The 26,812-nt window shown below is 45.6% G+C and overlaps 1 protein-coding gene across 2 annotated transcripts in view; it reads right to left on the bottom strand.

The window, feature by feature from the left end:
* ASS1 (argininosuccinate synthase 1) overlaps positions 1-26,812 on the bottom strand; it is a 155,253-nt gene that overhangs the window by 7,994 nt on the left and 120,447 nt on the right. For both annotated transcript variants that reach the window (XM_068248839.1, XM_068248840.1), the window contains 2 exons: positions 19,541-19,672; positions 11,987-12,143 (listed from right to left, as the gene is read on the bottom strand). In XM_068248839.1, the coding sequence (XP_068104940.1) occupies positions 11,987-12,143; positions 19,541-19,672 (289 nt within the window). The remainder of the gene's footprint in view (positions 1-11,986; positions 12,144-19,540; positions 19,673-26,812) is intronic.

Below are 26,812 nucleotides of genomic sequence, written 5' to 3'. Positions count from 1 at the left end.
CCTTTAAAACCCCTTTTATCCTTTTGGCACCTCTGTTCTCTCTTATATAGGATAGAGAGATATGATCACGCAACCGCTTGCTGGAGCTCAGTTGGCCATTAAGTGCTGTGGCTGGCCGTGAGTCTTGTAATGTGTTCCATATAGTGCAATAAATGGGATAGTATGGAACACGTGCGGATCTTCAGCTATTTTTTTTCTAAACCATTGCTACCAGCCATTCAGAGACTTACAAGCTAGACATTAGGATAATCTAATCCACACATGTCAAACTCTTGGCCCAAAGAGTCATCACATTTGTCCCGCAAGTGGTTTACCCATTTTGCATTACGTTTGGCCCACTGTGGAAGCTATAATGGGGGTGAAGCCCTAGATCATCAGGGAAGCCATATGGGGGGGGGGGGACCACTAGACCCCAGGAAACTGTATATGGGAGGGAGGGGTACCACTAGAACTGTACAGGGGATAGGAGGGGGACCACTATACACCGGGAAACTGTACAGGGGAGGGAGGGAGATCACTAGATACCAGGGAACTGTACAGGGGAGGGAAGGGGACCACTAGACACCAGGGAACTGTGTAGGGGAGGGGACCACTAGACACCAGGGAACTGTATAGAGGAGGGAGGAGGCACTGAACAGCAGGGAACTGTATAGGGGAGGGAGCCAGTATACACCAGGGAATTGGGGGGGGGGGGGGATTTGACACCAGGGAAATTTAAAAGGGAGAGAGGTGGTCACTAGACATTGAGGTTGGCCCGCAACTTGGTCCCAGTGTTCAAAGTCGGCACACTTTGTGTTTGAGTTTGACACGTCTAATCTAATCAAATTATGTTTCATGAATTGTCCTCTAGAATCTTTGTAAAATAAACTGAATATCTTTATGCGACAATCGAGCTCAAGTACAGAAATACGTTACATGAACGTAATAGTACATGAACTGAGCACCAACGCTCAGCTAATTGATGTACCATGGCCAATACATGCCTATAAATAATATCCCATTGCCACTGCTCAAATCAAGTGCCTTGTCGTAGTGCTCCCAAGTGGCGCAAATTTGGCCTGGAATAATAATGCACTTGGACCCAATATGAAATAAGGTAGGTCCTATCCTTTGGGAAGTGGGTGCGGGCGGCCCTCCCTGGCGGTGGCAGCGCTTGGGGGGGCCGCCCCGCACTTCTTAACCTCGCCCCAGGGGGGCGCTGCAGAGTCTCTGAGCAGTGAGTGTGCTTGGAGTGCCCTGTTGGCCCCCCTTTTCCTGGGATCCTGGGGGGGCCTCCACGTGGCGATCCTGGATAAGTGCTAAATGCTGAGCGAACGAATCCCCCACAGGGCAAAAATTTTGCGGTGAGTTAGTTGGCAACACCCTGCATATCCTGGCATGCAAAAGCGAATGCAGATTTACTTGAGAAGTGTCTCATGAATAAGCTAATTAGGCCTTATCTGCAAAGCCAGGTATATAAGGGTTCACTTGGTGTTTGATGCACACACCCTTTTTGCAATACGATATCAAATCAAGTGCCCACCCCCCAAAGCGGCATATTATTTGCAGTAGGAGAATAGTGGAGCTAAATTAATAGGCACGCTATTCGCCTGCTTCACACCTACCATTCTTCTTTATATACAAGTCTTAGGCAGTTTAAAGGTGAAATGCAGAACTATATTAACCACTTCCCGACCGCCTAACGCACAGAGGCGGCCGGGAAGTGGACCCCGCAAGGACCAGCTCATGCCCAAAGGCGGCGGTCCTTGTAGGGGCATGGGCGGAGCGATCGCGTCATCCGTGACGCGATCCTCCGCCGGCGCCTGTCACCGCTCGCCCGCCGCAACATCCCGCGATCGCCGCATACAAAGTGTATAATACACTTTGTAATGTTTAGAAAGTGTATTATACAGGCTGGCTTCTGCCCTGGTGGTCCCAATGTCCAAGGGACCACCAGGGCAGGCTGCAGCCACCCTAGTCTGCACCAAGTACACTGATTTCCCCCCCCCCCCCCCTGCCCCAGATCGCCCACAGCACCCCTCAGACCCCCCCCTGCCCACCCCCCAGACCCCTGTTTGCACCCAATCACCCCCCTAATCACCCATCAATCACTCCCTGTCACTATCTGTCAACGCTATTTTTTTTTTATCTCCCCCACTGCCCCCTCCTGATCACCCCCCCCCACCCCTCAGATTCTCCCCAGACCCCCCCCTAGACCTCCCCCCCCCTGTGTACTGTATGCATCTATCCCCCCTGATCACCTGTCAATCACCTGTCAATCACCCATCAATCACCCCCTGTCACTGACACCCATCAATCAGCCCCTAACCTGCCCCTTGCGGGCAATCTGATCACCCACCCACACCAATAGATTGCCTGCAGATCCGACATCAGATCACCACCCAAACGCAGTGTTTACATCTATTGTCTCCTCTAAACACCCACTAATTACCCATCAATCACCCCCTATCACCACCTGTCACTGTTACCCATCAGATCAGACCCTAATCTGCCCCTTGCGGGCACCCAATCACCCGCCTACACGCTCAGATTGCCCTCAGACCCCCCCTTATCAATTCGCCAGTGCATTAGTTACATCTGTTCTTCCCTGTAATAACCCACTGATCACCTGTCAATCACCCATCAATCACCCCCTGTCACTGCCACCCATCAATCACTCCCTGGCACTGCCACCCATCAATCACCTCCTGTCACTGCCACTCATCAATCAGCCCCAAACCTGCCCCTTGTGGGCAATCTGATCACCCACCCACACCAATAGTTCGCCCGCAGATCCCCTCCCAAGGGCAGTGTTTATATCTGTTCTCTACCCTAAACACCCACTAATTACCCATCAATCACCCCCTGTCACTGCTACCTATCAGATTAGACCCCTATCTGCCCCTAGGGCACTCAATCACCCACCCACACCCTCAGAATGCCCTCAGGCCCCAGCCCTGATCACCTCGCCAGTGCATTGCTTGCATCTATTCCCCCCTCTAATCACACCTTGAGACACCCATCAATCACCTCCTGTCACCCCCTAGCACACCTACCCATCAGATCAGGCCCTAATTTGCCCCGTGTGGGCTCCTGATCACTCGGCCAAACCCTCAGATCCCCCTCAGACCCCCTTCCGATCACCTCCCCAGTGCATTGATTGCATCTATTTTCCCCTCTAACCACCCCCTGAGACACCCATCAATCACCTCCTGTCACCCCCCTAGCACTCCTATCCATCAGATCAGGCCCAATACAACCTGTCATCTAAAAGGCCACCCTGCATATGACCGGTTCCACAAAATTCGCCCCCTCATAGACCACCTGTCATCAAAATTTGCAGATGCTTATACCCCTGAACAGTCATTTTGCGACATTTGGTTTCCAGACTACTCACGGTTTTGGGCCCGTAAAATGCCAGGGCGGTATAGGAACCCCAGAAACTGACCCCATTTTAGAAAAAAGACACCCCAATGTATTCTGTTAGGTGTATGACGAGTTCATAGAAGATTTTATTTTTTGTCAAAAGTTAGCGGAAATTGATTTTTGTTTTTTTTTCACAAAGTGTCATTTTTCACTAACTTGTGACAAAAAATAAAATCTTCTATGAACTCGCCATACACCTAACGGAATACCTTGGGGTGTCTTCTTTCTAAAATGGGGTCACTTGTGGGGTTCCTATACTGCCCTGGCATTTTAGGGGCCCTAAACCGTGAGGAGTAGTCTAGAAAACAAATGCCTCAAAATGACCTGTGATTAGGACGTTGGGCCCCTTAGCGCACCTAGGCTGCAAAAAAGTGTCACACATGTGGTATCGCCGTACTCAGGAGAAATAGTATAATGTGTTTTGGGGTGTATTTTTACACATACCCATGCTGGGTGGGAGAAATCTCTCTGTAAATGGACAATTGTGTGTAAAAAAAATCAAACAATTGTCATTTACAGAGGTATTTCTCCCACCCAGCATGGGTATGTGTAAAAATACACCCCAAAACACATTATACTACTTCTCCCGAGTACGGCGATACCACATGATTGGCACTTTTTTGCAGCCTAACTGCGCTAAGGGGCCCAAAGTCCAATGAGTACCTTTAGGATTTCACAGGTCATTTTTGTTTCAAGACTACTCCTCACGGTTTAGGGCCCCTAAAATGCCAGGGCAGTATAGGAACCCCACTAATGACCCCATTTTAGAAAGAAGACACCCCAAGGTATTCTGTTAGGAGTATGGTGAGTTCATAGAAGTTTTTATTTTTTGTCACAAGTTAGCGGAAAATGACACTTTGTGAAAAAAAACAATTAAAATCAATTTCCGCTAACTTGTGACAAAAAAATAAAAACTTCTATGAGCTCACCATACTCCTAACGGAATACCTTGGGGTGTCTTCTTTCTAAAATGGGGTCATTAGTGGGGTTCCTATACTGCCCTGGCATTTTAGGGGCCCTAAACCGTGAGGAGTAGTCTTGAAACAAAAATGACCTGTGAAATCCTAAAGGTACTCATTGGACTTTGGGCCCCTTAGCAGTGGCGTAGCTAAAGAGCTGTGCGCCCCGATGCAAGTTTTACAATGGGGCCCCCAAAGCACTCTATACATAACAATTGATACGGCGCACCAAAACCTGCCAATGGCAACTACAGTGTCAGAGGTGCAAGAAGGGGATGGGGAACAGTTTGTTACTGATTACTACTATTCAAAGTATCTATAGAAGTGATTATTATGAGCACAGGACCAATAGAGAGCTAATACTGTAGTTGAGGGAGGGCCCTTTGGGGTCCCTCTGGTCCAAGGGCCCCGATGCGGTCGCTACCTCTGCACCCCCTATTGCTACGCCCCTGCCCCTTAGCGCAGTTAGGCTGCAAAAAAGTGCCAATCATGTGGTATCGCCGTACTCGGGAGAAGTAGTATAATGTGTTTTGGGGTGTATTTTTACACATACCCATGCTGGGTGGGAGAAATACCTCTGTAAATGACAATCTTTTGATTTTTTTACACACAATTGTCCATTTACAGAGTTATTTCTCCCACCCAGCATGGGTATGTGTAAAAATACACCCCAAAACACATTGTACTACTTCTCCCGAGTACGGTGATACCACATGTGTGGCACTTTTTTGCACCCTAACTGCGCTAAGGGGCCCAAAGTCCAATGAGTACCTTTAGGATTTCACAGGTCATTTTGAGAAATTTTGTTTCAAGACTACTCCTCACGGTTTAGGGCCCCTAAAATGCCAGGACAGTATAGGAACCCCACAAATGACTCCATTTTAGAAAGAAGACACCCCAAGGTATTCTGTTAGTAGTACGGTGAGTTCATAGAAGATTTTATTTTTTGTCACAAGTTAGCGGAAATTGATTTTTATTGTTTTTTTCCACAAAGTGTCATTTTCCGCTAACTTGTGACAAAAAATAAAATCTTCTATGAACTCACCGTACTACTAACGGAATACCTTGGGGTGTCTTCTTTCTAAAATGGGGTCATTTGTGGGGTTCCTATACTGTCCTGGCATTTTAGGGGCCCTAAACCGTGAGGAGTAGTCTTGAAACGAAATTTCTCAAAATGACCTGTGAAATCCTAAAGGTACTCATTGGACTTTGGGCCCCTTAGCGCAGTTAGGGTGCAAAAAAGTGCCACACATGTGGTATTGCCGTACTCAGGAGAAGTAGTATAATGTGTTTTGGGGTGTATTTTTACACATACCCATGCTGAGTGGGAGAAAGATCTCTGTAAATGGACAATTGTGTGTAAAAAAAATTAAAAAATTGTCATTTACAGAGATATTTCTCCCACCCAGCATGGGTATGTGTAAAAATACACCCCAAAACACATTATACTACTTCTCCTGAGTACGGCAATACCACATGTGTGGCACTTTTTTGCAGCCTAACTGCGCTAAGGGGCCCAAAGTCCAATGAGCACCTTTAGGCTTTACATGGGTGCTTACAAATTAGCACCCCCCAAAATGCGAGGACAGTAAACACACCGCACAAATGACCCCATTTTGGAAAGTATTCAGAGAGGGGCATGGTGAGTCCATGGCAGATTTCATTTTTTTTGTCGCAAGTTAGAAGAAATGGAAACTTTTTTTTTTTTTGTCACAAACTGTCATTTTCCGCTTACTTGTGACAAAAAGTAATATCTTCTATGAACTCACTATGCCTCTCAGTCAATACTTTGGGATGTCTTCTTTCCAAAATGGGGTCATTTGGGGGGTATTTATACTATCCTGGAATTCTAGCCCCTCATGAAACATGTCAGGTGGTCAGAAAAGTCATAGATGCTTGAAAATGGGAAAATTCACTTTTTGCACCATAGTTTGTAAAGGATATAACTTTTACCCAAACCAATAAATATACACTGAATGTTTTTTTTTTTTAATCAAAAACATGTTTGTCCACATTTTTCGCGCTGCATGTATACAGAAATTTTACTTTATTTGAAAAATGTCAGCACAGAAAGTTAAAAAAATCATTTTTTTGCCAAAATTCATGTCTTTTTTGATGAATATAATAAAAAGTAAAAATCGCAGGAGCAATCAAATAGCACCAAAAGAAAGCTTTATTAGTGACAAGAAAAGGAGCCAAAATTCATTTAGGTGGTAGGTTGTATGAGCGAGCAATAAACCGTGAAAGCTGCAGTGGTCTGAATGGAAAAAAAGTGGCCGGTCCTTAAGGGGGGTAAAGCCCTAGGTCCTCAAGTGGTTAAAACCAGTTCCAACCCATTTTCTGGATTCCCCCCCCCCCCCTACTTTTTTCCATTGAGCAGGAGGTGACGTGGGTGACTACCTCCTCCCACTAGAGTGAGGAGGAGGTGACTAGGCAACAGGGGGAGGGGCTGGCACCAGCTTGCATGTTGTGGCTCCACCCCATTGGAGACGCACCATTATTACACAGTGCAACATGGTACCAGAGGTGATCAAAGTGTCGGACCTTGTCTGACACTTTGATCCACATCGGGTGACGCTGTACTGGACTAGATACGCCCATGTAATACAGCAAAGTCCCCTTTATCCAGAACTCCGACAGCTGGACGTCTCAACTAACCGGCATGCATGAGGGGATAATGGACAATTATTTGGGGTTTTTGGGCATAAAATACTTGCCAAGCCTCCAGGCGGTGTCTTCTACCCTTTGTGTAGCTTCTGGTGGATTGGAAGGGGTTAAAAGGCCAGTGAACGAATACAGACCCCCCCTCTTCATCTTCCAAGCCCCACAGCAACCTCTATAGTTGCTATGGCTTTAGCCCCTCCCTCAGCCTTGACCACATTGCCTCCATTTTGTACCGGTAACCATTGCCTTTCCCTGCATCTTTTGAGGTTCTGCTGTGATGTTGTTTCCCTTTTCCCCACTCCCGTCCTCACTGGCTCCCCCGCTTGCTTTTATCGTCGAAACTAACCATTACCGCTAGGCCCGAAACACGGGGATTGTAAAACACAAACTGGTGCCTTGTGCCCGCCAGCGGCGACTACCCCTCCCCAATATAAATTACCACCAGCCTTAAATTGTGGAAGGAGGAGAAAAAAAAAATGACTGGAGAATGATTTTACCTCCCTTGACGTGAAAGTAAAGTATGAAGGAAAAGAGAGACAGAGAAGAAAACCGTTGCCTTTTATTTTTGCTCATTGAAGTGACTGTGACCTGCTCTATAATTACGTTACTTTATACCCACTGTGCTGAGGCATTTCCACCCTGTGTTAGTTGCAGCAGCTTTGCTCGCTCCCCCTGATTCCCGTTACGCTGTCATTCAAAAGCTTTCAAAGCAGAAATGCAAAAGTCAAAAAGAAGAAAGGCAAATGGTTGGAGGCACGGTGAGTATAAAAGCCGGCTCTCTCCTGATCGCGCACACTTTAGTGTTTTTTTTTCCTCTTCTTTTGACTTTATTCATTGAATCTCCCTGAGAGAGAGAGAGTGACATAATGAGGGGGGTGGAAGTGGTTTGAGAAGCTGCTGATTTAGAAGCGGATGAGAGGAGGTGGGAGGAAGGTTGTGGTGGGGGGGGCACCCAAGATAGGTGGCAATAGGGGGATAGTATGAGATCCTCCTTACACTCTACCAGTGATATCAACATTATTGATTCACAGGTTTTGCTCTGAGGTAAAGCAACTAAAAACTAGGAGTACAAAATGGGGTCGGTAATGTCATCATGCAGTGTGTGATGGTTTCATGACAGTACACAGGGATTGATCTTCTAAGGCAGTGGTGGCCAACTCGTCAGATGTGCAGGGCCCTTGCAGGGACATAACTACAAACCATGGGGCCCCTACAGCATGACTTTGATTGGACCCCCCCAATGGTCACGCCCTTTTCCCTTGCCTACCCTTGTTGATACTTGCAGCCTGGGGGCCCATCTTGCAAGGGTCATAACAAAAGTGTGACCATCATGATCTTCCCACCCATAACAAGTGTAGCCACAAAAACACCTGCTCTGAAGGATGGACCCCTTTATCCAGAATCAGATTCAAGATACTGTGTCTGGCCTACAAATCTGTCCACAAAGCCTGTCCAACCTACATTTCCGATCTTACTCAGAGGTACACACCTAGCCACTCACTCCGCTCTTCCAATGAAGTTCGCATGACCGTCCCCCGCATCACCCAGTCCCATGCACGCCTCCAGGACTTCTCAAGAGCTGCTCCAACACTATGGAACTTCCTACCTCCACCCATTAGGGCAGCCCCCTCCTTCAGAATCTTCAAGAAGGCCCTCAAAACTCACCTTTTCACTCTGGCCTACTACCCCTCACAAGTGCTTTAACCCACAGCTGAACTCTGGTCCCCTAACTTTCTGGTCCTTACCTCTCCCTCTAGATTGTAAGCCTTTGGGCAGGGTCCTCCTCCTTTGTGTCCTACCTGATCATGCACCTCCATTACTGTGAACCCATGCTATTCATCTGAGTGAACCTAACTTGCCTAATCTCCATGCTCCATCCAGTGACTGACTAAGCATTACCTTGTACTCATACTGTGCTGTGTGATCTGGTCTTTCTTGTATTCCTGTATTGTCATATTGCTGTATGTCACCCCTAAATATTGTCTGTAACCTAAACTAATGTCCAGCGCTGCGTAATATGTTGGGGCTTTATAAACACAATAAATAAATAGGAAGGAGTGAAGTAGTAGTTGGAGCCCCCTTACAGCTCTAGCCCCACCCCCCTGCTCCCCTGTATTTATGCCCCTGGGCCCTTGACATTACCAGAGGGAAGCCCATTGTATTTCAGAGCTAATGATAACTGCCTATGTGGTCCACGAGTTTTCACAGGGATATATATTCTGACTTCTGAAGGTGTGGCCATACATCTAATTGGATGAAAATTGGTGCTGCCACAAGCATGCCCGGTCAACGAATCGACTGACTGATTTTGGGCTGCAATTGGTTGAATGTATCAATCCGACATGCTAGGAAATCTTGGGCCGACATGGTCAAATGGGTGCACGACTGCATGTGTGATGTCACACATGCACTGCAGGTGCTATAACACTGGCAGCCACGTGTGTGTGTGTGTGTGTGTGTGTGTGGGGGGGGGGGGGGGGGGGGGCAGCAATGTGTAAGTATAATGGACACTCGGGAGACAGCATGACAGGTAAAGTAAGTATAAAACATTTGGGAGAACGAAGACGATTTGATGCGGAATCAGCCTGCGGTGTATGTGCAGCCAACAGATCTCACCCTGATCCGATTCGATTAGAGAGAGATTTGTCTCTTGGTCGAAACTGCCCATCATCGCTAATGTGGTCATATTTAAAGAGTAGTTTCCAACTGCACTAAATAAAAGTATTTTACAAGTGAAAGGGAACCTTAACTGAGAGGGATATGGATGTTTCCTTTTAAACAATACCAGTTGCCTGGCAGTCCTGCTGATCTTTGGCTGCAATATTGGCTGAATCATACACCTGAAACAAGCATGCAGCTAATCCAGTCTGACTTCAGATCTGCATGCTTGTTGAGGGGCTGTGGCTAAAAGTATTAGAGACACAGGAACAGCAGGAGAGTCAGGCAAGTGGTATTATTTTAAAAGGAAAAATCCATATTTTTCTCAGTTTAGGCTCCCTTTATATCAGTATTTGCAAACACCTTTTTCTTTTCTCCGTTGTTTAAAATTTACTTGGAAAATCAATAAAAACTGTTTTTTAATCATTGAAAACTTTATGCGTTTTAGTTTCAGCATAAATGCACATCCAGGAGGGTTGACAACTGCAGCTCCTACAGAAGCTCTTAGGCCCGGTGCACACCAAAAACCGCAAGCAGATCCGCAAAACGCTAGCGTTTTTAGCTGCGTTTTTTCTTATTTTGAAGCGTTTTGCTAGGGTTTTGCGGTTTTGTGCTGCGGTTTTTGGTACAGCAAATTACAGATATTGTTACAGTAAAGCTGTTACTGAACAGCTTCTGTAACAAAAACACCTGGCAAACCGCTCTGATTTAGCATTTTTCAGAGCAGTTTGCGTTTTTCCTATACTTTACAATGAGGCAGAAGCGCCTCCGCAATCCAAAATCTGCAGCAGCCCGGGAGTATGCGTTTCTGCAAAACGCCTCCCGCTCTGGTGTGCACCACCCCATTGAAATACATTACCCTAGCGTTTCCACATCCGCAATCGGATGTGAAAACGCTGCCGAACCGCTCTGGTGTGCACTAGGCCTTACAGAGTCTATTGCTCTGCAAGGTGACTATTATATTTTGACCTATCAGTCAAGCTATCTGTTTGTTTAACCACTGAGGGGTTTTAACCCTTGAGCACCAGAGCAATTTTCCCCTTTCAGCGCTCCTTCCATTCATTCGTCTATATCATTATCATTACTTATCACAATGAAATGAACTATATCTTGTTTTTTTCGCCACCAATTAGGCTTTCTTTAGGTGGGACATTATGCCAAGAATTATTTTATTCCAAATGTGTTTTAATGGGAAAATAGAAAAAAAAGTGGGAAAAAATTCATTATTTTTCAGTTTTCGGCCATTATAGTTTTTAAATAATGCATGCTACTGTAATTAAAACCCATGAAATGTATTTGCCCATTTGTCCCGGTTATAAAACCATTTAAATTATGTCCCTATCACAATGTTTGGCGCCAATATTTTATTTGGAAATAAAGGTGCATGTTTTTCAGTTTTGCGTCCATCCCTAATTACAAGCCCATAGTTTATAAATTAACAGTGTTATACCCTCTTGACATAAATATTTAAAAAGTTCAGTCCCTAAAGTAACTATTTATGTATTTTTTTTATTGTAATTTTTTTTATTACAAAAAATAAAATAAAATTGGGGAGTGTGGGAGGTAATGAGTTAATTTTTATTGTAAAACTATTGTATTTGTATATGAAAAATGCTTTAGGGTGTAGATTTACTATTTGGCCACAAGATGGCCACAGTAACTTTTTATTTATACGACCTGCAAGCGTACAGGAAGTACGCTTGCAGGAAATGTTATGAGCGATCATTTTTTCACAATGATCGCTGCTTCTCATAGAAGCAGCTGATCATTTCGGGGGCTTAGATCAACGAATGGGAATGGTTTTTCCCATTCATTGATCTCCGGGCGAGCGGGCGGCGGCGTGCACGAGCGTGGGAGCGCTTGCACAAGTGAGCGGGAGTGCGGGCAGCGGCGGGAGGTGCGGATATCTCCGTCCCTGGGGGTGAAGGGATGGAAAAAGGGACGGAGATATCTGTACCTGTAAGGGGTGAAATCGTTAAAGGACAGGTGCGAGGAAAACAAAAAAACAAGATCTACTTACCCGGGGCTTCATCCAGCCTCGGGCAGCCGATATCTCGCTCGCCGCAGCTCCGGTGGCCCGGGGTCCCCTCTGTTGCAGATGCCGACTTTTCAGCATGAAATCTACTTAAAATCAATCGAACCGCAGTGTTGACTGCTCAATTCCTGGCAGATTAGATCAGAGTGATCGAGTCCGCCTGGAATTAAACTGGGAATGATAAGTTTTTTTGTGAAGTTCCCCCTGACTTGAATATTTTCATACCAATCTCTGTCCTGTGGCATTCTGGGAAACAATTGCTTACCTCACCAGCTCCTCGTTATACAGTGACTGTGGTGCCTCTCTGCCCAGTATATAGACTTGCCCCTTCAGGACAGACACCTGCACTTTGCCCTCCACCAGCTCCTGGGATTTGGCGATACACGAGCGGACAAAGTCGCACTCTGGGCTGTACCAGAAGCCTGCAAGGAAATAAAATTGTTAGAAAGTAGATTTATAGGCGGTTTACAATGTATCTGTGTTGAACAGACAGTGCATTACATTACTGAGCAAAAGTTCATACAGTATAAAGCTGTTTTAAGCACACCTAATAAGTACAGTAACATTTTATTGATGACGGGCATAAAACTATCACAAATGAAGGAATACATGTTTAATCAGCAGTTGGCTGATGGTGTAATGGTTAAGGGCTCTGCCTCTGACACAGGAGACCAGGGTTCGAATCTCGGCTCTGCCTGTTCAGTAAGCCAGCACTAATTCAGTAGGAGACCTTTGGCAAGTCTCCCTCACACTGCTACTGCCAATAGAGCGCGCCCTAGTGGCTGCTGCTCTGCTCTGGCGCTTTGAGTCCGCAAGGAGAAAAGCGCAATATAAATGTTATTTGTCTTGTCTTGTCTTAATGAAAAAAAAATGAAAGGGTTTGTTATTTAACACTTATTAACAAGGTGAGAAACAAAAGATTTGAATTCAGGCAGTAAAACAGACGGCCTGCCTTCCCCTTGGGGTTGTACCAGTCACACATATAGACCTCAATTCACTAAGGTTTATCAATCACTTTATCAAATGTTTGATCATTTACCTCATGAGTAAAATCTAATTTTTAATTCACTTAGGTGTTATAGATTTATCTAATGTTTTATCGATAAAATGTTCAATAAATCTATAACACCTTAGTGAATTCAAAATTAGATTTTACCCATGAGGTAAATTATCAAACGTTTGATAAAGTGTTTCATAAAGCTTAGTGAATTGGGGCCTATATAGTGTTACAGGAAAGACAATTTATTACATATTGACTCACAAAGCGGTGCTAACCTAGTTAGCACGCCTAAAGACTTTGGGCGTGTAAAGTAGGGTGCTAACTAGGTTAGCACCGTTTTTAAAATGAAGTCGCGCGCAAAGTATCGCATGCAAACCTTTGCACATGCACAGCGCGGTGCACGCGAAACGTTGCATCGCGGTGCGACGAACACTGCGCACCCGATGCGCCTATAAGGTCGCATGCAATGTTAAGTTCGCACCCCATGCGACCTCATAGGCACATCGGGTGCGCCGTTTTCGTCGCACCGTGATGCAACGTTTCGCTCGCACTGCGCTATGCGCGCGCAAAGTTTTGCGCACGATACTTTGCGCGCAAGTTCATTTTTACATGCCTAAACTCAGTTTAGGAGTGAAGAAGGGCTTTTCACAAGTGTTCTCACAGTTAGCACCGCCTTGTGAATCAAGCCCTAAATATCAGTGAACGCTTTTAAAAAACGCAAGTGCTTTAAAAAGCGCTTGGCTAATGTATTTGAATGGGATGTATCACACCAGAGCGATGTGATTTTCTCCCAAACGCAAACGCGGGTCCTGCAGCATTTCTGCGATTCAGCCTCAATGTTAGGTGTAGGAAAGTAGAAAATCGCTCTGGAATGCGCTAGAACAGAGAAATTTTCCAAGCGTCTTTGTTACAGAAGCTGTTCAATTCCAGCTCTACTGTAACAAAAAATAAAAAAAACGCTACACCAAAACGCTCCACAAATCCCTAGGCATGATTAGAAAATCCCTAGGCACACGCCTAGAATCGCATAGAAAAAATCACTTCAAAAAGCGATGAGCATTTGCGATTACACTGGCGCTTTTTGGTGTGCACTGGCCCTAAGGCTCCCTGCACACTGCAAATCCGTATTCCGATTCCAATTCCGTTTCCGATTTTCAATTCTGATTTTCCCTGAATGCAATCAATAGAAAGACGGAGTCAAAAACGCAGCATGCAGTAACGATTAAAAGTCGGAATCGGAAGTAAAAACCCATCAAAAATCGGAATCAGAATCGCCTGCAGTGTGCAGGGAGCCTTAGAGAAAGAGTTCGGATTCAGATTATTTCAACTGCGTTTTTGTGACTGACCCTATGTGTAGCTTTCAGCGACCGTTTGAAGGACAGAGGTTATAAAATCAGCACAACTGATGAAAGATTTACTATGAGGTACTAGAATTGCAAATTGAATGAAAAATAATGCATAAGCAAAGAAAAAAAAAGAAAGAAAAAAAGAGTTATTGAATAAAAAGGAAAAAAACTCAATGACAGCTAAAATCTACTTTATTTCAAACAGGGGACAACGAGGCAAAAAAGTCAAAACAGAAATTTTCATATGAATTGGTGCTGTAAAAGGTCTCGCACCTCCACGTTTCAGTGACATTTTTCCCCTTTTTGTTTTGGGAGGTGACAAGAATAAACTGGAAACGCTTTGCAAGCACTGAGGAACAATTGGTAAATCACTCTTTATAAGCCAAGGTGTTCTTGCCTGACTGCACAGGACGATGTACTGCAAAGCATAAGCACAATGCGAAATAAGACCTGCATGTGTTGTTTGCAATGAGGGCAACTACAAGCAGGGCCGGGCCGAGGCATAGGCTGGAGAGGCTCCAGCCTCAGGGCGCAGTATAGGAGGGGGCGCACAATTCATTCAGCTGTCATTCCTAATTGTGTTTGAAGCAGAAAGAAATAAGAAAAGGGGATACATGGCAGTGACTGCAAGCCAGATATTAAGGTGTTGGGAAGGTTGTGGGCCCTATGGCCCTCTTAGTCTAATAGCAATCAGTGTGTGACGGCTGGGGTAGGAGGGATGGAGGGGCACACTTTGGTGTCTCAGCCTTGGGTGCTGGAGGACCTTGTCCCAGCTCTGTAGTCTACAAGGCTGCACAAGCCTCAGGAAAGTCCTGTCCAACCAGGTAGTGCAGCCAGCCATCTGCCCTGTCTTTACTCCTGGGCACTGTAGCAAATAGACAGGCCACAACAGGCTGATTTGTCTGTGGAAAGCTGCAGCACACTGATGAGTCATCCCTGTGGGCTCTCTCCTGTCCTGTTACAGAGCAGGAAGCCTCTGTGTGCTCCAGAGACTGCCTGGTTTCTTCTACAGTCCACCATACCAACTCAGGCCCCCTGTATACCTACTTGATCCATGCCAGTTGAATAGGTTTCCTTTGGTGCCATGGAAAAGCGCATCCTGATTGAGCATGCGCCAGGTGGATTAAAATACAAAAACGGGATACTTACCTAACAAGAGAGAAGCCTCAGGATCCTCTAGTCTAGAACAGTGCTGTCCAACTTCATGGGCAGGGGGCGTTTCTAGCACCGAATTTCTTGGCTGGAGGGGACAGAGGCAAGCGCAAGGTGGGCCTGCCAGAGGAGGGGGCTGACGCAAAACATAGACTGGGCAAGCAAATGCGGCCACCAGGTATGGGCTTTTGAGTCCACACTCGAATTCGTAATTCAAATGAAGTCTGACTTCAGGTGTGACTTACCCAGAAGTCTTGGCGAAGTCTGCATTCCATTACGCCTAATAGGCATAATGAAAGCCGCGTTCCACCACTCACTTTCGTGCTTGAAAGAGGAAGCACGGTAGTGAGTCATGCAACGCGGCTTTCATTACGCCTATGACACGTACTGAATCGCAGACTTCCCAAAGACTTCTGGTTAAGTTAACCCCTCTACCCTGCTGACAGGTAAGCTAGGGACCATTATTATTATGTTTATTTATAACTGGTTCTCTTGATGACAGCTTGATTGTATTCACGGTAAAGCAGAAATCTATCGCTAAAGTTGACCAAACTGGCCCCTGTGTTCCCGAAGACGTATAAGCCGATCACAATGACTCCCCTCTCACGTCTCCGTTCCCTTCCCCTGTGGCCTGCAGATGAAAGACGCCAGGCTGCGGCCTGACCTCCAGCTTTATCAGGGTCAGGAATCAGGGCCCATATGGGGCGGCTGTGGTTTGAGAGGCTGCTCAGGTAAGCTCACCTTCCATAGCCTTCTCCTGAGGTAACATTAGTCGCCACAGGAAGAAAGGACTGAGGCTTGTCTCCCGGGAACCGAATACCACAGCACATCTGTCCCTGAGACTCGGGCAGAGGGCTCCTTCCCTCGGGCCGTGAAGGCCTTATCTACAATACCACTTGTAGCTGCATAAATGGGGGGGTTTGTGAGAGGCCGAGGAAAACAAACTTTCATTAACTAATTTTATACTTTTTAAGTTTATCGGCGTAACACAAGCCAGTCGCAGCAACCAATCCCGTACAAGGTATTTTATTTCTTTTTAGAAGAACCACTATCGATAAAAATGTTAAATACATATAAACACATACAGACGTAAGCTATAAGTTACTTTTCTCCTATGCTGCTGTCACTTACAGTAGTAGAGATCTGATGGAACTGACAGGTTAAACGACATGTAAATTAGGATATGAGCCACTTTGTTGGTCAGGATGTCTGAACAACTTGTTGTTTGCACTTCAAGTTGTTCAAACGACCAGTTTAAACGACAATCAGGCATAAAGTTGGAGGTGTGTACGCACCTTTACTCCAGTCAATGAAAAGTCTGAACTACCGGAGTAAAAGGTGTGTTGTGCTGTTGCCAATAGCAACCAACCTATAGGTTCTTACAACTTCCTGTTCCTTTCATGAATGTCACAAGAGACAGGAAGTGAGGAGAAATCTCAGAGACATTGACAGTAATAACATACTGACCTTTGTTCTATGGTTCACACAGCCCATCTAAAACTAAGCTTTAATTGGAACTGCATAGCTCCCAATTGTCCCTCTTTGGGAGCCCTGTCCCTCTTTCCTCCTCATTTGTCCCTCTTTCAGGACTTTGTCCCTCTTTCTATGTAAATATATATATTTCTCTACTGAAAAATGTGTTTAAGTAACTCTAAACTTTATTCCCATCTTTTAAATTAATATATTACTTATTTTCAAATGTCAATATGAAGGAAAATAAATTAGAATATAAAGGACCAGTGTGGTTTGAACTATAAAACAACATACTTTTTCTTATGAAATCTTTAGGTATGCATGACTAGGGATGTGTCGGGGGCGTAATCAGGGGTGTGGCAGAGGGCGTGGCTTAAGTGTCCCTTTTTCTCGTCTCAAAAAGTTGGGAGGTATGGAACTGGGCATTAAAGCAGGCCATACACTGGCTCGATTCACGGCCGTTTCGACAGCAGATCCGATCCTGGGATCGAATCTGCTGCCAATCGCTTGCGCTAAACGCACCCGCCGATCCGATTACCTCCCGAAATCGGATCGGTCCGTCGATCGCGCCGTGCGGGAAATTACCCTCGATCGCCCGGCGGTAGGAGCGCGTCGCTTGCGGCGTACGATTCAGGCCCGATCCGAGCATGTATACATTACCTGAAGCTGGCTCCGGGGTCCTCTTCTCCTCGCTGCACCGCATTTCCGCATGTCCCAGTGTACGCTTATACTTCCTGTGTCACTCCGGTGACCAGGAAGTTGAAATAGAGGGCGCTCTATTTGAACTTCCTGGTCACGGAGTAACACAGGAAGCGCCGGGATGGAGCAAGAACAGCGGTGCGGTGCAGTGCGGAGAAGACGCCCGGGAGCCAGCCTCAGGTAATGTATACGGGGGGAGGGACAGGCGGCAGGAGCAGCTGAACAGATTGTGATCGGTTTCAGGCTGAAATCGATTCACAATCTGTTTGCAGTAAAGGCAGCCATACGATCCCTATCTGATCAGATTCGATCAGATAGGGATCTGTCAGCTGTTCGATCTAATGGCACATCGACCAGTGTATGGCCACCTTAATTGTTCAAGCTATCTGGCCCAAGGTCTGCATTCTCTTTCAAACTTAAAAGCCAGTGTTGCAAAAAATTGTAAAATATCAAATACTTACATAAAATGTAGATTTCTCCCAGAATAAAATTCATTTCAAATTACATTTTTCCTACATGGCTGTCACTTACAGTAGCTAGTGAAAACCTGACACGTTTGACAGGTTTCGGATTAGTCCATCTCCTCATGAGGAATATTACTTTATTCACAAAAGCACTTACTAAATGGCAGTTGCTCAGTCCAACTACCAAAGTTATGTGCAAACGAGTAGGTGGGCAGGCGGGCATATTTGTATAGATATAGGCCCTTTCAGGGAGTGCTTTTGTAAAGAATAGAGGAAATACTGAGAATCCCCTATGAAATGGAATGGTCCAAAATCCAGTAACTGGAAGTGTAAGTTTTGTATTTTAGGGTGTAAAAGCGCTACAATTTTTTCATGTGCTTTTAGACCCTAAAAGCAGGGAAAAGGCATACTACAGAAGGATCTGCAGCAGCCCCTGCACTTACTCACCTGCCCGGAATCCAGCGCTGCAATTCTTCTCCCTGTCCTCCATGTGGCGTTCTACCCCTATGTTGAGATCACTGTCTGTTATCATGTGACAAACAGCAATCTCCTCCAAGGGATCGAGAGCATCCAAGGACAAGAAGAAGGCTGGCAGCCAGCGTCTGGATCATAGGATGGTGAGTTACAAATGCCCACTGCGCAGCAGGTTCTGCATAAACCTACCAGCGGCAACTTCAAACCAAGCTCAGAATTACAACTTCCAGCATGCTTTTTTTCACCCCAAGCTTGTCTCCATGGAGGTTAAGCACTAACATGGCCATTGCGTTTCTTGGGACCTCGCCTGCTTCTTCAGGTCTATACTACAATAGTGCCTAAAATGCAAATATACATACTGTAAGACTCAAATAATTAAAATGGCCCAAACTATATATTTTTTGAAATGTATATAGTTTGGGTCATTTTAACTTTGTAAGATTTAGTACATATGTATATTTGCATTTTAGGCACTATTGTTGTATAGACCTGAGGAAGCAGTTGAGGTCCCAAGAAACGTGTTGCCCATTTTAATGCTTAATAAAACTTCTACTTCCAGTAACTGCTGGCCTTTTTCTACAGCAGAGGTAAGACCAACGCTACCTCTCCTTTGTAAACGGTTTTAAGTGTTTTAATATATTGGGCACCTCTGAAGTTGTCCTTGTACCTTGTATTGCGCCTCAGTTGGGAGGTTGTAGTTGTGTTTTAGTTGGCCTTAGAAAACCACTTAGGAGTACGACTATCCTTTTCCTGTATCACAGTACCTAAAAAAAACGTGATCGGGGGCAGGCATCTCTGCGCGGGCTTTATGGCGGTTGCAGTTTTCTGCAACCTACCTTCATGGGTATAATGCAATTTCCCGCCCCATCGATGGGTGATCGGATGTGAAGTTGCTTCGCGTGTACATGTCCAAAGTGCACCCGATCGATAAAGCGATTGATTTTCCAATTATAAGTCCGCAAAATTGATCACTTTATCGATCGGGAGCCGAATGATGTCGGAAATAATCGCCAGATTCAGTAAATTGCATTGTGTGTATTAGGCATGAAATTTTAATCTTAATCCAATTTTTTAGACATATTGAACAATTTGGCTCCTGGTTTTACTTTCCCAGATGTTCTGGGAAGTCTTGGAAGCACCAGGAAACACTGTCTCTATATCAACAGGAAGGATGCTCTCCAGAAGCTGAGACAAGAGGTGGAATCACGTACCGTTGTAGACCTGCTCCGAGAACCTCAGCGCCAGTAGCTGCTTTATTTTCCGCACCTCTCGGTCCATGGTGAAGGTCTCGATGTCTAAGTGAGCTTGGTGCAGTATGGTTCCAGCCGGCGTCTCGTAGATCCCTTAGCCATTTTTTTTCCAGACGACGAAGGAGGGAGGAGAGAGAGAGAGAAAAAAAAGAGAGAAAGAAAAATAAGAGAAGGATACATGAAGCCGAAATTGCTGTCAAATGACACTATTAATGAGGCCTGTGACAGCAGAACTGCAGTCCGACTTCATTCACTCTCAGCTTGCCACAAAGTGTTATGTGTCATTACTCCCCTGCTGGGGGCAAAGACAGACCACTTCGCACCTTGTGGTGAAAATGTGTAGATTCCCCCTTTTTGAAGAGGCTGAAATGACAGGTTTCAGGAACTGATCGCTTCACCGTCTCGAGCCCACTGGACTCCCGCAGGAAGGCTGTAATTAAAGCCCGGAGTAGGAGAACAGACATGGCGAAGAAGGGCCTTTAAATAACAGTTCTCTTTGTACCCCCTCCAGGCCTCCCCTCCCTTGCAATCCCCCTACTTCACTCTCACTTTCGCCCAAGCATAAGCGCTTTTCGGAAATAATACTATTTAAAACAGGAGTGATTGGAAGCCTGGTGGCTCACGTTGTGACTGAGAGCTGAGGAGGCAGCAACAAAGCTCTAGACGGATCTCTCCTGAGGATTATTGCTCATTTAGATAAGTGTCCGTAGGCTTGGAAAAGGAGCCTGTCGGAGTGACAGGTTAATTCTGAGCCTGTCAGAACAACTATGTTGGACACAAAAAAAAAGCCCTTGTAAGTTGCTTTGGCTTGCTGTGTCGCGCCAGCATTAGCGGGAATAGTGACTGCAGCCAGGAGACGGGTCTCACGTAGCTGACATTATCTCGGCCTTTTTTCAGCTCCCAAAGCGTTGCACTTTTGTTGAGAGTATGGCAATACCTTCACTTTCTTTAGCCAGTGGCGTAGCAATAGGGGGTGCAGAGGTTGCGACCGCACCGGGGGGGCCTTGGGCCCTCATCAGCAGTATTAGCTCTTTATTGGTCCTGTGCTCGTAATGATCACATCTATAGATGCTCTGAATAGCACTAATCATTAAAGTAAACACAAGGTGAAAATAAACTGGTGAGATGAACAATTGTATCAATCCTTCTTCTCCTAAAAATGACTTTTGTAGATGTCCCACAGTTTTTTTATTTTTACATCTACTTTTTAAGTTTCTACTGTTTCATTGCCTCTGCTCAATGACACATGCTTTGAAGTATGCCAGAACGAAAATATATGAACTATTGACCGTTTTTATCTCTTTCCTGCTCTCAGAAGCCATTTTCTGCCGGAAAGTGTTTTATGTAATTTCTTACCATTGAGGGTAACACTGTAGTCCGACCCAGTCCCGACCCGGACAGAAACTGTCACTTGCATACCTGATTTATAGCTCTTTCAGGCAAAGAAAGAATAAAAGGAACACAGTCGTATTATTTGTGTGTTTGGCACTGTAAATACAAATGTCTATCTCACCAAGTCACAAGTCACCTTGTGTGTCCTTTAAAGAGAACCCGAGGTGTGTTTAAAGAATGTTATCTGCATAAAGAGGCTGGTTCTGCCTATACAGCCCAGCCTCTGTTGCTATCCCAAACCCCCCTAAGGTCCCCCTGCACTCTGCAATCCCTCATAAATCACAGCCCTGCTGTGCGGGCTGTGTTTACATCTGTAGTGTCAGTCTCAGCTGCTCCCCCGCCTCCTGCATAGCTCCGGTCCCTGCCTCTGTCCCTTCCCTCCAATCAGCAGGGAGGGAAAGGACGCAGGCGGGGACTGGAGTTCTGCAGGAGGCGGGGAGAGCAGCAGACTGACACTATAGAGATAAACACAGCCAGCTCTGACAAGCTGTGTGTCAGCAGCGTGGCTGTGATTTTATGAGGGATTGCAGAGTGCAGGGGGACCTTAGGGGGGTTTGGGATAGCAACAGAGGCTGAGCTGTTTAGGCAGATCCAGCCTCTGTATGCAGATAATATTCTTCAAACCCACCTCGGGTTCTCTTTAACAAACTGTTCCCCATCCTCCGCTTGTTGGGTAGTGTAAAACTTGCACTGGGGTCCAAAGCTCTTTAGCTACGCCACTGTCTTTAGCTCTATAGATATTGTAAGGATAAACTGCTTTCTTTTATTTTTTCATTACTTTGTTTAGTGTTAAATAACAACAATCTTGATTACAAAAACTGTCGGATAGGAATGTCAGAGCTTTGCTGCCACTATTATGAATAAGTATTTATATAGCACTGACATCTTCCGCAGCGCTGTACAGAGTATATTATCTTGTCACTTAACTGTTCCTCAAAGGGGCTCACAATCTAATCCCTACCATAGTCCTATGACTATGTATGTATCGCAAGGGGTGTTGCTAGCCCCAATGATCAGTGGCACATGCCCCGGATCTATTCTGGTGTGCCCCGGATGTCCCCCAGGCATGAGTAGAGGCACCACAGCATGACACGACACAGTACCCAGCATGCCCCACAGAGGCACCAGAGCACCCAGCATGGCACTACACAGCACCCAGCATGCCCTATAGAAACACCACAGCACCCAGCATGGCACTACACAGCACCCAATATGGCACCAAAGCAACTAGCATGCCCTGTAGAGGCACCATAGCACCCAGCATGGCACCACAGCACAGCAATGGGGGGTATGCTGGGTGCTATGGTGCCTCTATGTGGACAAATTGGGTGCTGTGGTGCCATGCTGGGTGCTGTGGTGCCTTTATGGGGGCATACAAGGATCTGTGGTGTGGGAGCATGGGAGGGGGGCGACTAGAAGGTCAGGGAATGATTTGGGGGGACTGCCAGACAACCTGGCAGCAGAGTAGCATGCCCATCAGCAAGCCAGACCAGCCAGCACAAAAGCCAAGTGACACTGTTTTTGTGATTTGCTGCAGTTTTTTGTTGTTGTCTGTACTCCAGACGGAGTACTGTTGCCATGGTTGCACACAAGGCCAACTTTTCAGCTTTACAAAGTCTTAAAGGGTTGAAAGCTGAAACGGAAAGCTAATTTTTAATGATGGTAAATTACAAAAATACTTGTGCAACACCAATCTATAACAAGTGGACAACAAGATTAGGCAAGCCGAGGAGCTTAAAGGACAACTGAAGTGAGAGGTATATGGAGGCTGCCATATTTATTTCCTTTTAGACAATACCAGTTCTCAACTATTGTGTGGGATATTCACATTGCGGTGTAGTTGATGATCATCATTGACGAGTGGGCAGAAGGCAGCAAAGTACATTGTCCCTTGTGGGGCTACTAGCAAAGACCCATGGTCACTAAAGCTGGCCATATATTACTGATGTATGGCCAGATTGACCATTAGATAAATCCCTCTCTGATTGAATCTGATCGGAGAGGGATCTATTCCCTGCCCACACAGCACTCCTCAAGATCATCTGACGAAGGCAATGATTGCCGAAACGCGTCATCACGCTAGTGGCACGTTCTAGAGCAGGACACGCCCCTGTGCTAACGGACCGTCCTGGACATCAGACGCCGCGCTGTTGGCCACAGCCCGGGGAATTCTCTGCCACACTGCGAGGGGAGATGCTTCCTGGATGTTTTATATGCAATCTCTGATCTTAGATCCTGTAAGTAACTTTTAAATTGTGTCAATAAATCTTGCCCTGGTAATACACTACAGTGTCCTCCCCAGATTTTTTTCCCAGCCGGGTGGCATGAAATAGTATCCCGGGTGGCATGTAAAAGTATCCGGGAGGCGTGTGATGAGGGAATGCAGGGCTGGTGCTTCTGCGCGCAACTCTGCTTAAAGAGACTCTGTAACAAATTTTTCAGCCTTAGTTCTAATATCCTATAAGTTCCTATGCCTGTTCTAATCTGCTCTGGCTTACTGCAGTCTTTCCTAACTGCACTGTCTCTGTAATAAATCAATGTATCTTTCCTCTGTCCTGTTTGTCGGGCTAAAGCTTGATTGTGTGGAATGTGCAGGGCTGCTTGTGATTGGTAGAAGCGATACACACCCTCTGCAGGCCCCCTGCATACTCTGAATGACTCACACACTATGCTTAGCTGAGCCTATTAGAAGCTGGTTAGTTTGTTTGTAAACACTGCCTAAAACTGTTAATTACAAGCCAGGATTGCAGCAGAGAGTGGCAGAAACAGCACAGAGGGGCACAGGAGAAAATAATGAATAGAATGGTATGCTTTTTATTGTAAGAGTACAGATTCTCTTTAAAGCATAGGAGGAGATGAGCCGATAACAGCCGGGTGCTCACCAAAACTAGCCGGGTGGAGCACCTGGCTAAAAGAGCCTGGGGAGAACACTGCACTATGGAGCACTCTTTTTCCTTTACCAGATTGCTTTCACATTCCCAACATTGAGAGCAGCCCCAGTGACGTATACCAGGAAGTGGGACTTTGTGGAACCCTTTTGTTTTGTATTAGCTATAGGCATGCTATACGCCACCAGTTCTGTATGTGTACCAAAAGCCGCATCTACACGAGTAGATGCGGCCGCGATGCTCCTTATCAATCGAGCCGCTGATGCGGCTCGATTGATAAGATCCGACAGGACGGATCTCCGCACCGCCGATTCCCTGCTCGATCCCCGCGAGGGGACAATGGCAGGGAATCGTGCGGGAGATAAGCGGCGCCGGCGGGGACGAGCGGGGAATTGAATGCGGCGCACGCGCGACGAGCGGGGACGCGCAAGAGGCCGCCGATCGCCACAATATCTCCCCAACATCTCCCCATGTAGACGGGGCTTAACTTTAGGGGCATAAAGAGATGATCTGCATATTCAGGAGTGAGAATCAGAAGTGGTTAAAAACAACAATAACAACAACAACAGACACTCACCTAAGGAGAGGGAAGGCTCTGTGTCCTGTAGAGCCTTCCGATTACTCCTACAGTGCCCGCGTTCCAGCGCTGGCTCCCCCATATGCAGTCTCTAACCGATGGGTCAGAGACTGCTCACTTCCACCGCTGCTGGAGGCTTTGGCAATCTTCAGGAGCCCGATTGCTCCCTAAGAGGAGCAGCTCCATACTGCAGGAGCGCGAGAATGTGCCAAATCAGATTCTCTTTAAGAGAACCTGTAAGAAAAAAAAAAAGAGCCCCTAGGGGGTACTTAACTCGGGAGGGGGAAGCCACTAGATTTTAATGAGGCTTTCCCCTTCCTCCTGTGCAGCACCGATCCAGCAATGGGACCCCGGACAGCAACAGATGGCAATATTTACCACCGAGATCCAGCGCAGGTGCAGTTCCATATTCCCCCTCAGGGTGAGCTCAATCAGGTCCACTCTACTACGCAGGTGTCTTGTGCCTGCACAGGAGAGCGGACCCGGCTATTTCCACCGGAGCAGGAAGACGGTACTGCACCTGTGCCGGATCCCAAAGATAAATATTTTTTTTTTTAACAGGTACATTTTTATTGAAAATTTCCTTTTTTTGGTTACAACATAACATAACATACTATAGGACCCAAGGGGTCCAACTTATCTACCATAACTGAACAATGGGTCATTACATCATTGGTAGGAAGTCGAGAGAAAGAAGAGGATAGATTCTTCAACGAGAAAAGTCGTGAAGAAGAAGAGAAGAAGAAGAAAAATAATCTCACCATATCATTACATGTGACTGTCATCATTATCTGGAGTCTCATTCCATTGCTGGATGTTGCGAATGATGATTGAATCAGAATAAAAAGAGCTTGCCTGTATAAGTTCTAGAGTTAAGTCTTAATTACACTAATTCCTGATTGTGATAGTCAGGAGAGACCATCAAGGCCTATCGCCCTGTGTATTGTAGTGCATGTACCCCCCTCCCACCAGATCCCGTCCGCAGCTACAGCCACACCATAGATTCTCATTAATTATCACATAAGGATATTCCGCAGAGCCTCTGCACAAGTTTTGTATGCAAGTATTTATGTTGTTTGTTGTTTTTCCTGCTGCACCTCATCCGGATTTGTAGAACTATATTAGTATTCCTAGCCTGTTAGCTGTGTTCTAAACGTCAGTCAGCACATTCCTGCAATATCTGTCACACCATCCCGACCAGATGTTGTCAAATTTAGTGGGACAGTTCCTACTTTTATAAGTCAACTTGCATAATGGTAGCATTTTGTTAACCCAAAGATAAATATTGCCACGTGCTGCAGGCGCTCCTGCACACATCCGCTGACAAGGTTGTCGGTGTATTTTCAGGGGATCCAGTACTGGATCGGGGCTACACAGGAGGATGGGAGAAGCCTCTTTATAATCCAGAGGCCTCTCCCTCCCAAGGTAAGTATCCTACATGGGATTTTTTTCCTTATAGATTCTCTTTAATTATCGCAAATACTGTCTGTTTTAAGAAAGCACATAAGTGCTGCTTTTTAGATGGAGGGCTTTTCGGTCTATTTTAGGTCCCTATACCTTCCTAGCAGATATGGGGCCTGATTCACAAAGCTTTTCTGTTAAAATATCTCACCTTATTTATTAACTCACAATTTATCTCTCCTTAAATGACTTAACTCATGATTTACCTCTCCTTATCTAACTTAACTCATGGTTTAGCTCTCCTTATTTGACATAACTCATGGTTTAGCTATCCTTATCTGACATAACTCATGGTTTAGCTCTCCTTATTTGACATAACTCATGGTTTAGCTATCCTTATCTGACATAACTCATGTCCTAGCTCTCCTTATCTGACATAACTCATGGTTTAGCTCTCCTTATCTGACATAACTCATGGTTTAGCTCTCCTTATTTGACATAACGCATGGTTTAGCTCTCTTTATTTGACATAATTCATGGTTTAGCTCTCCTTATCTGACATAACTCATGGTTTAGCTCTCCTTATTTGACATAATTCATGGTTTAGCTCTCCTTATTTGACATAACTCATAGTTTAGCTCTCCTTATCTGACATAACTCCTGGTTTAGCTCTCCTTATCTGACATAACCCATGGTTTGGCTCTCCTCTATTTATCTCATGAATTATCTCTCCTTATTTGTTTATCTCATGCATTAGCACTCCTTACAGTTAAGGTGAAAAATAAGTAACCTTTTTGAATCAACCCCATGGTGACAAGTTTAAGTGACCCTCGAGCCTAAAATAAGTACCTCCCAGGGGAAGCGAATCCACGCGTTGACAATCTATGTTACAGAATGATTTTTTTGCCAGTTAGTAACTGTGGCTTCATCGGAAAAGCTATCCTTCCCTTTTCATTTATAAGCTTCTCCATTTTC

This window comes from Hyperolius riggenbachi, chromosome 8 (genome assembly GCF_040937935.1).
Source record: "Hyperolius riggenbachi isolate aHypRig1 chromosome 8, aHypRig1.pri, whole genome shotgun sequence".
Classification (NCBI taxonomy): Eukaryota; Metazoa; Chordata; class Amphibia; order Anura; family Hyperoliidae; genus Hyperolius; species Hyperolius riggenbachi.
This window is presented reverse-complemented; position numbering and strand designations above follow the sequence as displayed.